General features: G+C 42.9%; 1 protein-coding gene across 1 annotated transcript in view; it reads right to left on the reverse strand.

Moving 5' to 3' along the window:
- The window catches only part of MRTFA (myocardin related transcription factor A), a 48,901-nt gene that overhangs the window by 9,366 nt on the left and 24,419 nt on the right, over nt 1-15,116 (reverse strand). The window contains exons 3-9 of the mRNA XM_008931525.4: nt 6,000-6,055; nt 4,360-4,435; nt 3,537-3,698; nt 1,926-2,101; nt 1,338-1,493; nt 574-824; nt 50-221 (exon numbers count right to left, since the gene is read on the reverse strand). Coding sequence (XP_008929773.1) covers nt 50-221; nt 574-824; nt 1,338-1,493; nt 1,926-2,101; nt 3,537-3,698; nt 4,360-4,435; nt 6,000-6,055 — 1,049 coding nt within the window. The remainder of the gene's footprint in view (nt 1-49; nt 222-573; nt 825-1,337; nt 1,494-1,925; nt 2,102-3,536; nt 3,699-4,359; nt 4,436-5,999; nt 6,056-15,116) is intronic.

The raw sequence follows: 15,116 nt of genomic DNA on the forward strand, positions 1-15,116 counted from the left end.
CCGCTGACAATGGCAAAAAAGGGGCTGTGCAGCTTCACAGGGCATTTACCTTCATCTCATCCAGGTTGGCAGGGAGAGGGCCAGGCTTGCCCACCGCAGCATTACTGTTTTGTCTCATCAACCCACTGGAACCAGAGGATCCTGAAGATGCACTGCTGACTGTGGCAGAGAGATTGCGCACGGCAGGGGCACTGGCACTACTCTGCTGCTCCCCTGGAGGCCTACAGGAAAATAAAAGACACAGACATCAAAACCAAGGTGGAAAGGCACTGGAGGCCCTCAGTGTCAACAATCATTTAAGTTCAGAAACATCTGGGTCACTGCTGCTGCCCTAGATGTTAAAGCACACCGATGCCTTCACCTATATCCATGCTCCTTGCTGTGCCAACCAATTCACTTCAACTACTTTTGTCTGATTCATCTGGCACTGGCCCTTTTTGAGGCCCACTGTAACCTACAAGATTGAGTGTGTTACACCCAGTGGCCACACCTCACACCAAAAACATCACATCTCTGGCAACACTACTGGGGAACCAAGTGCTTCCTAACGGAGCTGCCACTGCGGACCCGTACTTTGGTGGGGCTGGCAGGATCGTCTGATAGTTGTAGTGCTGCTGCTGCTGGTTGAGGATCTGAAGCTGGAGAAAGAGCTGCTGCTGCTGCAGTATTTTGGCATAGGATGAATCCATGGGAGGAGCTCCCTTGTCCTGCTTTTGGTCCGGGGGAATATACTGATGATATTTAAGCTTCTTGACTTTCGGCTTCAACTCCTTGGCTTTTTTACTGCGCTGAGACTTCTCACTAGCAGACTTGGGCTGGCTTTGCTATTTAGAAGAAAAGGAGGAAGCAAGTAAGAATGGAAACACTGATATAACATAACACCCCATGTAAACCAGAACACACACTGGGATTTTCATTTTGAAATTCTCCAGTTCATTGACCTGAGGGTCTTTCCATGCTTCTCTAACTCAGGCAACATTGTAGACACAGCACCGGCAGCAGCTCACACTGCACCATAATGCAGGTCAGCTTTCCCAGCACACCAGATCATTTGCTCATCCAGTGTAGACTCACCGTCTCTAATTAGGGATAACACTGATTCAGATTGATTCAAAACGTTTTGCATTCAGCACCCATTTTATAGAAAATGAACACATCATGGAGCAGAAAACCCTATTAAGTATGTTACAACTAGTGTCAGAGGAAGACACTAGTGAGAAGTAACTTTCCTTCCTTTGCATCTGTTAATCTAACACTTCCAACTCCAAACCTGCTTCAGAGTAACCACCTTATCTTCCTTTAAACTACAACAATGAAGAAATCAGCCAAAATAGTACCTTAATGAGTGTTGGTGGGGGCTTGGCAGCAGTAAGAGCCACTCCATTGGTAAGACTAGGGGGCAGAAGAGGTGGAGGTGGCAGAGGCGGGGGTGGCTGCTCAGGTAGGAAAAGAGTTTCACTGGAGTCTGCACTAATCTGCAACTGGGATGAACCCTGCAGGGACAGAAAAAGGCATAATGAGTACACTCATGAGGAGGGAAATAGATTAACAGAGTTCAGGAAGTGTCCACTTAGAGGGAAGGAGCACAGGCTTCAAATCGTTTATCAGACTCCTTTAACCCACTGCTTCAGTTGTCCCTGAGAAGCAGCACAACTTCCTAGGGCAGAAAAGGAACCAAAATCCCACACTTGTATCTCCCAGTTTTGCCTGCCAGCATCAGTTGCACAGAGGCTATATCACCAAGCAATGAATCATCCCTTTCCCCACCTGACACCATGACAAGAGCTTCTGAATAGGCAGAGCATGTCACCAACACCCCATGTGAAATCTCACAAACTATACCTTTTAAGAATCCCTCAGTCTCACTTTTTAGGATCCTCAGCAGTGAAGCTCCAGGGCACTGCAGGAGGCCTCCACATTCTCACCTGAGCTAGTGATGTGCCAGTGGTGCTAGGGAGAGGCTCACAAATCCGAGAGTCCATCGGTGATGGGACAGACCCTTGGGACTCATGGCTGGCTGGCTGTTCCGGGGAGAGGGCATCACTGCTGTCCTCATCAAAGGAGGAATTGTCTGCAACCTTTGGGTAGTTCACCTGTCCAACTAAAAACACAAACATCAACATGTCTACAAAGCGGAACAAGAAATTACTTCACTTGACACGATGTTTCACAAAGACAATGATGTGATGGAGAGAGTTGTGTCTAAAGCACCAACTGAACACGAGAGAACAGAGCCCAAACTGGATCAGGTTTAAGTTTTCACATTCACCTCTGCTACCAGTAGAATAAAATGATGCAGACTGGGGGGAACCATTTCGCTTGCTTCTTAGCCAGACAAGATCAGTAAGTATAAGAAGAGACACTTAACTCTGCCCAAACCCAGCTCTGTGGCGTGGCACCAAAGAAGAAGATGGTCAGACAGTGTAAGGTTGAGTTATGGTTTCTTTGGTGTTCATCCTGTGTGTGGGAAGGTAGAATCTCTCTTGGATTCTTCTGTCTTGGAAGTCAGAATCCCAAATTGTCCTCTAGTCTTACAAGCAAAAAGGGCTATGGATTAAGTGGTGATGGCCCTGATTGCTATTAACATTTTTGTCTATCTACATGCCCAGTAGGTAAATTCACATGAGTGTACATGTGTAATGTACCAATGTTTTTTAGACTACATTTTCTCAAATTAATCCTGTTAAGAAGGAAAATACTATCATTTGCACCTCACTTAAAAGCAACAGAAATCCAGAGATGTACTTTGCTTAGTCAGAAGGAAGGCACACATCTTATTTATTATCCAGTTCACAAGCTCACCCTCCCTCAACTACTTCTTGTTCAACAGTGAAGCCATGCTCTCTCACAACATTGTCCTTTCCCTATTTTATGAAAAGTATTCCGTCTTGCTCACAGTTGTGTCCCATTTGTCTTTAAAGTAGCTGTGCATGTTTGAGGGGATGAATAACCACAGACACACAGACTGCTCAGTCTGGGGAGACAGGAAAGAGCACTGCTGAGGCAGTGGGAAGGCTATTCCTCAGCATTCCTTTCAGCCCTTGGAATGGCGCTGGCATGATTTACATCTGTTCTGGTTTATTTTTAAAGGGTTTGAATCCTCTGAAGTTTTTAAGTTCACAGACATCTTTTGTTTCATCACACCTGTTTATATCCTCTCTCCTCTCGCTGATCTGAGTAAGTCAGTGGGTTCTCCCTAACCAAGGTTGTTGACATGTTATAGGGAGAGAGAGATTTTTAAGGAGAGAATCTAGGGAATTCAATCTTCAACATTCTTTCAAGTCTTTACGGTATACAGTTCCTTCCACGTTATTCTGGGGTGTCCACACTCCCTGTAATTTAATGTTTCTGTAGCACTATCTGGGCCAGAGGGAGTTCTGCTTTTCAGAATCCTTGGGGCCGAAAGCCCATGATTCTGAGACAGGAAAACAAGGCCAGCCATGGCATTGCACTCTATTAGACAGGCACGTGAATTGATAGTTAATCACAGCCACCTGTGGGAGATGCCCTCAGCACAGATCCTCCTCTGGCCTTACCAATAATAGCTTCCTTCAGGCTCGATTCCACAGGCAAGATGTTCTTCTCCACCAGCTCCATGGGGCCTGGCCTCTGCGCTATCTTCTCATTAAGGTCATCTGCCAGTCTGGCTCTCTTCAGCTTCAGCTGCTTAGCCTGCAAGGAGGGTTCAGCTGAGGTCTCTGTTTGGGGGAAAGTAAATAAAATGGCATAAATCCAGCAACGGTCAACCCATGCCCTTCAGCAGTATTTTAATTCTATTCAGAAAGGTAACTGTAGATAACAGTAGGTAACTGTATAGAAAAATGGTTGCAGATAACAATGGATAACTGTGCACTATAAAGCTATGTTAGATACTATGTATATTTAAGTTATCAGGATTACTACAGTAGCCAGAATAAGACAACTTTACTGTTCTCAAACTGATGTCACCCAATTCTCATTCATCTTTTCCTTTCTGGTCCAAAGACGTGCTGCTCAGCAGCAGCACAGCACTCCCTCTCTTATTAAAATAGATCAATCTGCCTCACTTCCTCCTGGATGTTTCACAGTGTCTTAGCTTAGTAGAAGAGCAATCCGTGGTGATTCTATTTCATTGTTGCTCAGCTACACAAAACTGCACAATTTGAATTCACATACAGATTCTTCTGAGAATAATCTCCAAGCAAGCAGAGTTGAATCCCTCCCAAGGAATCATGCAACAGGCATGATCTTCTGCCCACTCCCAAGTGAAAGGAAGACTTGGGTGTCACAACAGAAAAGCTGTTAAAAATAGAAACCTGTTAAATAAGTAATTATGATAAAGTTTACTGTCAATGTTGTCATGTTCAGCACGTGCCGTACCTTCCAGAATGTGCATCCTAACCAGCTCCGATCTCTCCGGCCGGGACCGGATTTTCCGTTTCAGATAGTCCTCTGTCTGTAGCAAAAACAGACAAGCAAGAACCAATTTCAGTTGATCAGACACAGAAGTGAGGTAATCTTGAATGGCACAAAGAAGAGAAACAACCATCTTTAGTCGTTACTGAGATCTAAATAAACACAGAATAGAGAAGGGGCCTATCTCCTGTGCCAGAGCACCGAGACAATGAGCTTACTCTAAAGATGACCTTCTACTGTAATCACCTCAGTCTAATTGCACAACATTGCTCCACAAACAGAAACTGGAAAGGACTTCCTTCAAGAGCTAAAGTCCTCTTTTCCCCTTTTATGCACCACCACTAACTTGTGTCAGGGTGAAATTCATGACATTTCTTTTTACATTAAAGATAAATGCATTGGTTCCATTGTTCACAGCAAACACTTTCATGTACTGCTGGCATTCAGGACTGACTTGTGGTTTGGTCATACTCTTCAGTTGTTTAAAGATATATTATTTGTTAAGCTCAAGACACTCTTCAGCCCCTTGGTGGGCAGAAGCGCATTTCACTTCCAGAGCTGCTTTTAGCTCTGTCTTTGGAGATGCATTACAGAGCAATGTACAGAGATGACCCTGATGGGCTGAACATGTTACCCTTTACACAGCCCAGGAATGGGAAGCTAGAAGCAGTGGGTAACAGACTGGGAAGTACTGGCCATCAGGATGGCCTTCAGAGAAAAAAAAATTAAAGTCAGTCAGAAAACTGCACCACAATTGGTCAATTGCCCACACCAAAATATTAATTTAATAAGGAAAAAGAGGAGACATAAGCAAAAGCCTTTGGGTCACTGGTCTTAATGCAAGGTCCCCTGTTCCAATCCTTCCACAGTTTAAAGGGCTAATACTCCCTTACAGGTCTTAATCGCAGTTGTTCTTTTTTTATGTTGCTTTCACTTTTAAAACAAAACTTAGCCTTGCAGTCATAACAGGTTTCGTTCTGCTGGGGGCTAATCAGAAAAAAAATATCCCCAGAGGCCTTTTGAGGAACAGAAATCATCAAGAAACCCCCTAGTTAGCAAAGGTGCCGTACGAAGTGTGATGCCTGGCTTCCTCTTTCCATAGAGCCAGAAGTCTCCGTAATTTCAGCATCACAAGATTTTTGAGGGATCCTCTCTGTTAAATTTTCAATTTCTAATGTCCTAGATAGGCAATTGCATGTGCAGGTAACAGAAAACCTTTCCTCCAAGGTAGAACTGAGCTCAACATGGTAAGAGCACTTAAGGGCAAAACAGACACCATAAAAACAAAAATGTAAAGTGTATGGACAGCAGGAAAGAAGAGTATCAGTGACTTCCAGAAAGAAGACTCCAGGGAAAATCCAGGCACCATATTCAATTGGTTTTAGGCACAACCAGTTCACTGAGGGTTAAAACTGTGTGTTCACCACCACATGCAAGCTACAGAATATCTCACCCAATACACCTCTGACTATGCAGTGCTGTGTTACATCCAGAATATGAACAATTCCCTTCTACATCTCATTAACAGCTACCGGATGGCCAAAACATAAAAGACATACTATTCCTGACTTTCCAAAAACATTGAAGATTATATTGCATCTTACCCTGGCCCGCTCCAAACTCCTTCTTTGTTCATGAAATGCAGCTGGACTTTTCAGAGCTGTTGAGAGGAAAAACATTTGGAGAATGAATTAGAATGGTGGAAGTTCTCTCACTTCACAACCCTTTCAGGCCAACGAAGTTAACAAATACACCACAGCAACTGCCTCCTGCATCTTCCAACACACTGGACCAGATCTCCAGCTGGCATAAAGCACTGTGAATTGACATACTCCATTTGACAGCACAGGAGACACAGGAACTGACCTGAAGTTTTTGTGGGCTGCTAGAGTCTAATACAGGTACACTTCTAGTCAAACTAACCATTGTTCACAAAGTTGGGTCCAAGAACATGAGTCAAAACCAGCCCCCCAACAAAAGTCTTTTTACAAGCTTCGACAGAGAGTAAGATATCCAGGACCCTTAAGAGAATGGTTCTGAAACACTGAAGAGATACATGAAATGGTTGGAAGGGTGGAGGACAATCCTAATGAACTGTAAATCCTCTTTACTATCTTTTGATGTCAAAGGAAGCTCCGAGTCTGCCCTTAATCTGCACCTGTGTTTTGCATACATGGAAGGGCTAGCTGCAAATTCTGCAGGTCCACAGGACATATATATTGCTCCATGTAAGAGAAACTATCGTGAGAACAGGAACAGTTGGACAGGAAAGCACATCTGTCTGCTGACAGAAAACCACAACTTGAGGAATTAACAGCAGCTCTCCCTATAACAGACCTTCTCGCCCCCTCGGGCCCTGTATAAAACCAGAGCCAAAACGGATCATGTTTTAAGAAACTGATCCTCTGCTGTCCAGGACCACACTAACCCTGGAGGAATCTCTCACTCTGCCTGGCTCCTCTGGAGCACACAAACCTCACGTCCCACAGTAAGACCAGAGAAAGAGGGTGACAACAGTAAGTGTCACTAGCTCCTCACAGTTTCCCTGAAGCTGCAAGTAGCTTGTTTTTTTTTTTAAACAATCACATTGTGGTTTGTATTGAGAACTAGCTGAAGGGGCCATAATAATTTCTTTTCATATTTCTGAAATACTCGCATTTCAAACTAAACCGAATAGTTAAAGAACTTTAGCTTTAAAGGGAAGTTGCACGTCTTTTAAAGACAGAAAACTAAACTCGTGCAGTTAGTAGCTCCAAAGTATTGTATCTAGGTCCTATGAAATATAATCTGCTCATGTTATTTTTAAATTAAGACCAATGATTAAGTATTTCTCAAATGTAACTTCATAATGAAATCTCAAAAGACTATTCAAAAATAAAAGCCCTTGCATAAATGCAAGGTAAGAAACTACTCCTAATGCATGTGTAGCCTTCCAAACTCTTTCCTACAGAATGAAATGGAGTAGCCACAGATAAGGTGTTAGGACACATATGTTCTGTGTAATACAGACAGAGTCCCTCTAGGTTCACATCAATGGGCTAAAAAGTAGAATTTACTCCAAATGGCATGAATTCTGAACACACCACAGCACCATAGATGGAATTCAGACTACAGAAGTGAATGAAGAATAATCTGTAGAATAAATTAATAATAACTGAAAACTAACCATAGTGAGTACACAGACCCCTACAACAATGGGGCAAATAGTTCCTGTTCAGATTAGTTTCATACAATCTGGTTATGGATAGAAATAACCAGAGAAAGTTGCACAAGCTGTGAAATGCACTTTGAGATAAACCAAAGAGATATGGTAGGGATATGGTTTTGCAATAACTAGAAAAATAATGCAAAAAACTTCACTGTCTAGTTGAGGCATCAACTAGGCCTCAGGCACAGCTGATGCAGGCAGTGAGGCTTCCTGGGCAGTCTGGCCATCACACTTCAGTGCAGAGCAAGAAGCAAATAATACTCTTTTCCAGTCAAATGAACTGTTTGTGAATATGCACGTGCCTGAGCCTAAACACACCTTTCATTGTATGCGTATCACAGAAGAGTGAAATAAAAGCTCAGGTACACCTGGGCAAAGATAACATGCAATATATAAATCTGCATAAACATCTACCCTGGATACAAGTGAAGCAGGATTCATCTCAAGTCTTCAAAAGCTCTCTACCACCAGAATGTGCAGGCATGGCAGTAATTCTTTGCTCTCTCCCTCCTGCCTATCTCTGCTGTCAGTATGAGACAGCAGATGACCTTTAAGTGACATTTCCCTGACCACAGCTAATGGTCAGAAAAGTCAACTTCAGGAGTTCAGCTGGTGTCACAGGTAGTCCAGGAAAATTCTTGCAATACAGAAGAACAAAGCGAGAAAAGAATCCCTGAGCAGGAAAACAGAAAAACCCTCCCCTGAAACACATGCACATTAAATAGTAAGCACTGCAGAGCTGCTACAGGAACAATATGTAAAAAACAATTTCAGTCTGTCGTGACTAGTCCTCTGGAAACGTGCACTGAGATGTGGCTCTCTGGGCTGGCAACATGACAGAGGACTTCATATTCGAACTCTGAAAATGTCAAGAGGGCACAAATCCTTCCCTGCTTCCCTCAGCAATCTAGGATAGGGCAGACATGTCATAAGAGGGTGTCTACTGTAAAATCATACTCCATTTGAAGTTAACTAAGCCTTGCACATTTTTCTGGCTTTAAAATGGCTACTTAGCCCAGAGCTGTGGAGCAACTCAGTTAACTCGACTATAGCAAATGAAAGAAAAGGAAAAATATAATCCTTTGAAGAACTTTGAAGCAGTAAGGCTCTGGATAAGCTCTACAGGAAACCCATAGTGCAGATATGCCCCTTCTCCAGCTCCCACCACTGCCCTTCCTGGCCACTTAGCACTGATCCCTGAAAAACTACTCCTGTCCCCCATAACCTATCTGACTTGCTCACCGAAGTGCTGCTTTATCCATTCTACCCAAAATTACCCAATAAAACCGTAACAGCTATTCTGGCTCATTCTGACAGTGCACCTAAATGAGTGGCTGAGCTGGTGGAGCAAATGCTTTGCTAACCAGGTGGGCACAGGGCAGCATTTTATCACTGAGACAGGATCCATGTCCATAGCTCTTGGTACCTGAAGCAGCAGATACAACCACAGATGGTTAGGGATGAGGAAACTCCAATCACTGATGCTTTCTGACTGCTCAGGTTGGATAAAATATACTAAACTATTCCTTACAGTAGTTTGTCTAACTTGATCTTGGGAGAGCTCTCATGAAAAAAATGCAATATTATTGCAGAGAAATTATCCTGGTGCGTAGATGTCCTTACTATTTAAAAACTTTCTGAATATCTAACTTACATTTCCCTTCCTCTCTTTATTTCCTGCCTTACCTGCAATCATTACAGAGAACGATTTATTCTCTTCCTCTTTGCATCTATCCCTAGATATTTGAAAACTTTGGTTCTCCTACAATCTTCCGTTATATAAAATGACCAAAGCCAGCTGATCCAGCCTCCTCCTACAGATAACACTATCCAGACCTTTGCTTGTTTACTCTCTTTTCGACTTCCACTTGATCTGCATTTTTCTTGAAGTATAGTGTCCAGAACTGGGTAGATATTCCAGCCTAGACTTTATCAGCTTTTATAGAGTAAAATGATTATTAAATAACACTTCTCAGTTATATGTTCCAGCCAGTTTGCCTTTTTTTGTGTGTACATAAAATGCATAATGTTCACTTGTGCTTGTTTCACAAACCATGAAAGGTCTCCAATCCTATTCTGCAGAGCTGCTACCTAGTGAGCCATTCTCCATCCTCAATTCATGCCACTGACTTAGCATCACAAAATGTAGACATTCTGCCTTTCTCTTTGGTTTTATCCCATATCCATTCTTGGTTTCTCCAAATACTGTGAGTCCCAATCCTGTCTTCCTCCCACCCTACTAACCTGCAAGCTTAATAAACATGCAGACTGTTCCCTCATTTACATCAGATTACTGAAAATACTAATTCATGTCAAACACTGATCTTCTCCCTTCCCACTCCACCCAAAAGCCCTGCTTAGCACACCCTCCCAGTCTAACACCAAGCCTTTATTCCAGTACTGTTCCCTCACCAGTTGCATAGGCAGCTTCAATAGTCCCAGGTTGCTTCCAAGAACATCAGGCAAGCCTGTCTCAAGCATCTTACTAAATCCAAGAAGTGCAAAAACATATTTAACATCCTGACTTCCCTGGGAGGCAGTTCAACAAATATTTAGTCTGCTGGTAGGTCCAGATTAAGTAATGATCTCTTTTTCTCCCCTTTCCCATGTCCCACGTGTTTCTGCCTTGCCTTTGATGCTCCAACTGTACTTGCACTGCCCAGGGAGCCCTACTATGGAACTATCGCCATGAAGTAACTCCAGTACCTTCCCATGGCACTTGCCCCTCCCCAGAGTTACCTTGGTTTGAATCCTGGATCCAACTAACTAGCTAACTTTGAGTGAGCCCCTGATGAGAACAGTGCTGCTAGAGGCCTCGATGATCTCTGAGGTCTTTTCCAACCTAGTTGATTCTGTCAAAAAAACCCACCAAACTTGCCAAACTACAACTGTAGTCTTAGCTGTTGAGTTTTTGTTTCCCATTGTATGCAGAAAAGAAATAGTTGAGAATGCAGAAGTAACTTCTGCAATGCCCAATTTCAGTCAGGTGAACCTCCTGCCTGCCTTTCTGATTTTGTTTCTACATGATATGTATGTGGTGTTTTCAGCAGTTACAAACTGCTGTACCAAACTACAAACTGCAGTTACACTTCTGCCCTGGTTCCTGTACCTAGGACTGGGACAAAGCATGCTAGCCCTCGGTTATGCTGACAAAACTGTTTGTGGACTCAGATCACAGCTGTTTTGAAAGAGTTATTTTAACCTGGACTGGTATGCTGGTGTAGAGCATGGCTCCACAAATAATAGTGTCAGCAAAGCTGAGCACAACTGCCCTGCCAGACCAAGTCAGAAATGAGAGGCTGGGTTTAAGGCCAGCACTGCAGCAGGAGCCCCCACACTGAACCACAGCCCCCACATCTTCAAGTCGTCCCATCCTCCACAGAAGAACAGCCTGGTTTTACAAATGGCCGAACAAGCACTAAAACTGGTTCAGTGACAGAAGGGACAATAGCATCACCAACGGGGTTTGGGACAGCATAGTCCAGCAGGTGCCCTTCACTGAGTTGTACATACTTTTGTCCCACTTGGACAACTGTCTGGCAGTTTGCAACATCTGCTGTCCATAGGATGAGCTTTATCCCTCACCTTTAGATGACTGACAGCAGGACATGATTTTCCTACCACAGACAGGCTAACTAGCAAGAATCTCCTGAAACTCCTACCACACACAGCCTATTTTTTTAGTCTCTCTGCTGCTTGTTGTGGAGCATTTTGATGCTGCATCTCCAGAATTCCTGAAGCATTAGTATCTTTGTGGTCACACCCTTAGCTACCATGAGAAATCTCTCTGCAAATCAATGATGCAACTGTTTTGTGCCTCCACCCTGCTTCAAAAATGTTGCAGCTATACATTGACACGACTGTCTTTCTATCTGACCCCCCCAAAGCTAAGCAGCAGCACACAAGACCATCTACACTGACGCACACCTTTCCATACAACGCACAGAGATGAAAGTTGCCGATCTTTGCTTCAAAGCAATGTATTAATTCCTATGAAACTGGGTCCAAAACTGCAATGCATGATTTCAGTGTTCCCTCAGTCCAAGACACATTTTGAAGATGGCAAAGTGTGAATGAAACATAGAATCATAGAATGGTTTGGGTTGGAAGGGACCTACCTTAGAGATCACCTCGTTCCAACTCCCCTGCCATGGGCAGGGACACCTTCTGCTAGACAAGGTTGCTCAGAGCCCCATCCAGCCTCACCTTGAGATACTGCTGCAAAGCACCAAACTGGTGCTGTTATAAACAGACTGAATCAAGGCCCAGGAATCAAACCCAAATCTCCAATATAACAGCAGAGACAAAAATCTGGGCAAAATGGCTCAAAACATTACTGTCCAGGGTTTACCCTGCAGTGTGCAAAAGCAGATTTTAGCTCTGCTTTCAAATATATTCATATGCAGATCTTCAGGTTCCTGTTACCTAGTGTGAGAAATAAGTGGACTCAGAATTAGATTGAGACACTGAGAACGAAACACAGCAGGGGAAGGGGACTGGCCCAGCTGCTAAGAAGAAGAGGTCAAAATATCCATATACCCTGCATTTACTTATGTAGCTGACAGAAGACACTGAGGTTTGAAAGGAACCAAATACAGGGAAGAAAGAAAGGTAAAAGGATCTACACAGATCCTCACAGTTCAAGTGTTCTGGGGGGGAGGAGAGGCTGCAAAGCCTTCTGCAATCAGTAAGATCACTACTCAAGGCTATCAGACTTGTAGACTGACATAAGACAGGCAGCACATGAGCTTTCCTTGGCCATAGTACCTAGCTCTTCACAGACAATACAGTGATATTTGAACTGCAAATCAGTCGGTAAGACAACATGCAATATTTGTAAAAAGGCTACAGCTAAATTCAGAATACTGAGTCAAATACTTTGCTCTTCAGTTAGATCCATTCCTAAGGGAAAGGAAAAATCTTCCCTTGCTATGACAAAGAGAAGACTGTGTCACATCCAAACCCAACCTCAGACACACTGATTTAATTCAGAACAGCAGAAGGCCTTCTGCTGCAGCTACTCCCCCCTGCTCTCAACCAAATTCTGGTTACTGTCTCTTGTTTACTATTCTTTCGTAAAAAGATGAAATAAAGTGCTGCAAATAGGCTTGATGACTTCCTCTGTCAGTTCAGGGTGGGGTTCCCAACCCATAGCATTTGGTAAGAGACACAAAACTTGAACCACAGAGCAAGGCACTTTCTTCCTCACTTCACCTTCACCCCACCTCCAAAAAGTATTTCTCATAGCATGAAAGAAAAAGGTATTCAAAAACAGGGTCATGTACACAGAAGAGACTGTCATCTTGCTAGTGGGGCAGTATCAAAGAGCAGTATGCTGTAGAAATATGAAAAGGGACTGGGGAATACACAGCTGAGAGAAGAGATCTCCATCAGCACCCTTTTCTCCATTAGCAGTTCCAGAGAGTTTCACATCCAGTACACACATTTGATCATACTTGAGAATTCTTGCTGATATCGATCATACCCCGATGCTGGTAAGTGACCTTGGATTAAGGCTAAACTATGAGTATCAAGTTAAGGATAGGAAAAGAAGCCACAACTGGTAAATTGTGATTATTCAAATCCCAAAATACATAAACTCAGAAAATTAAAAATTAAGATTAACCTAAAAAAGCCAATCCAAATATATTTATGAAGGTAAGAAGCACATCTCTGGCACCCAAACAAATGCAGCTTTGCCCTTCAATGACACCCTTCAGTAACAATGTTATTGTGATCAAAGAATTATGAGTGTTCCTAGTCCCAAAGAGAACAAATGCTGGAGAAAGGTTCTTTCCCATGTTGTTACTGTTGCCAGCACTGCCAAAGCATGGCATTACAGCTACAGTGCTACAGCTTTACCAAGTCCTCCCTACTACCGAGCTGCTCCAATCAACACAGATAGAGTCCCAGACTGTTTTGGAAGTCAGAGCTGAAGTCCTGCCTCCCTGACACCATACATCATAGAGCCACCCCTTCTCACGGATCAACACTCATGAGCCTGCACAGTGTACTGGCTCGTGGAGCTGTTTTTCCCCCAAAAAGCCACTTTCCAGGTCCCTGAATTGGGTTTGCCCTGGCAGCACAAGCACATGTACAGGTGGAACTGTGGTACCCTGTCTCTGCCCAGCTCACCATGGAAACACCACCGGCTGAGCTGCTTCCAACACCTGGACCAGACACCACTCCAGAGCCCACATTCAGCAAAACTGGCAGTAACTGTATTAAGCAGCATATCCCTTATGATGCAGTTTAAGATTTTCATTAACTCTGTGAAAAGTCTGAAGTATAAATTTGTCATAGTAAACATTATTGACAAAAAGGGCTAAGATTTTTCAAGGCCCAACACTGAGTTATTTTAAAATCTAACAGATATGTGCAATTTCTCTGAAAGTTCATCCCCTTTAGGAGCAAGATGGAAATTGTCACCCATGGTAACAGTTATCAGATCTGTGGGTGACTATGGCTACGGTTTTGTGTCAAAAAACATTTACAGCAATTACAGATAATGTATAACCTGCTTCATCCATTGCCAGTAACTCTTGGCATTCAAAAGACTCCCTAAACACTGCAATGAAAAATAAAAAAGGTAAAGCTTCACTACAATTAGGATTATACCATGTCCAAACTGAAGAAGAAAAGGGAGACAATGAACTTCTACCAGAAACCCTTTGATTCATGCATTCCTAGACCACTTTTCATGCCTGTTTCCTGGATAGATAATTAGCCTTTGCAAACTCTTCTGACAACTTTCTGAAGTGTCCAGGGTAGGGAAGGTGTGAGGCCACAAAAAGGAGAGTCCATTTCCAGTGAATAAGTAAGAATGAACCTAAGACAATTGTGGGAATATGACAGGAAAAAAACTGCATTACATATCAGACTTGATTCCCCCAGATTATTATGTTTCTCTTGCAACTGGCAGAGTTAAATCTTTTATCATGGCAGGGATCAAGGACTAAGTGCAGCCTATCAAACACCTGAGCACAGACTTTTCTGTCTGCAATTTCAGAAAGAGCAAACAGCACATTTCCATTACTAACAAAAGGAACTTTATTACTCTGATCATGTCTTATTATTCACCGATTACGTAAACACATGGAAAACACACAGAGACAGATATTTAAAAATACAAACAAACTAGATGAAGTTATTAGGCCTCTGACAATGAGACTCTCATCTTAAATGTACAGACTCCTTCTACACACAAAGCCTGAAGGCTTTGAAATTGTGCTTCAAGAAAAGAGATCAAAGTCAAATAACCAGTAAATAATTCCTGGGATTACAGATTTCTGTGCAACATGCCAGAAACAGAAATAGAGTTGCAAGCGTCCTCTATGCCTTTTTTGTTGTTTTACAATACCTGCTTAGTGTTTCAGTCTTACTTTCATAGCATGACATTGAACATATTAAAAGTCTAGCTGCAGCTCCTGTATTTGAGGTCCTGTGCTATGTCCTATACCACTGTAAACCAGGAAACAGCAAAGAGGTTAAACAGAGTATTAAAATAAATTGT

Source organism: Manacus vitellinus, unplaced genomic scaffold, assembly GCF_001715985.3.
Source record: "Manacus vitellinus isolate BGI_N305 unplaced genomic scaffold, ASM171598v3 scaffold_5_pilon, whole genome shotgun sequence".
Taxonomy (NCBI): Eukaryota; Metazoa; Chordata; class Aves; order Passeriformes; family Pipridae; genus Manacus; species Manacus vitellinus.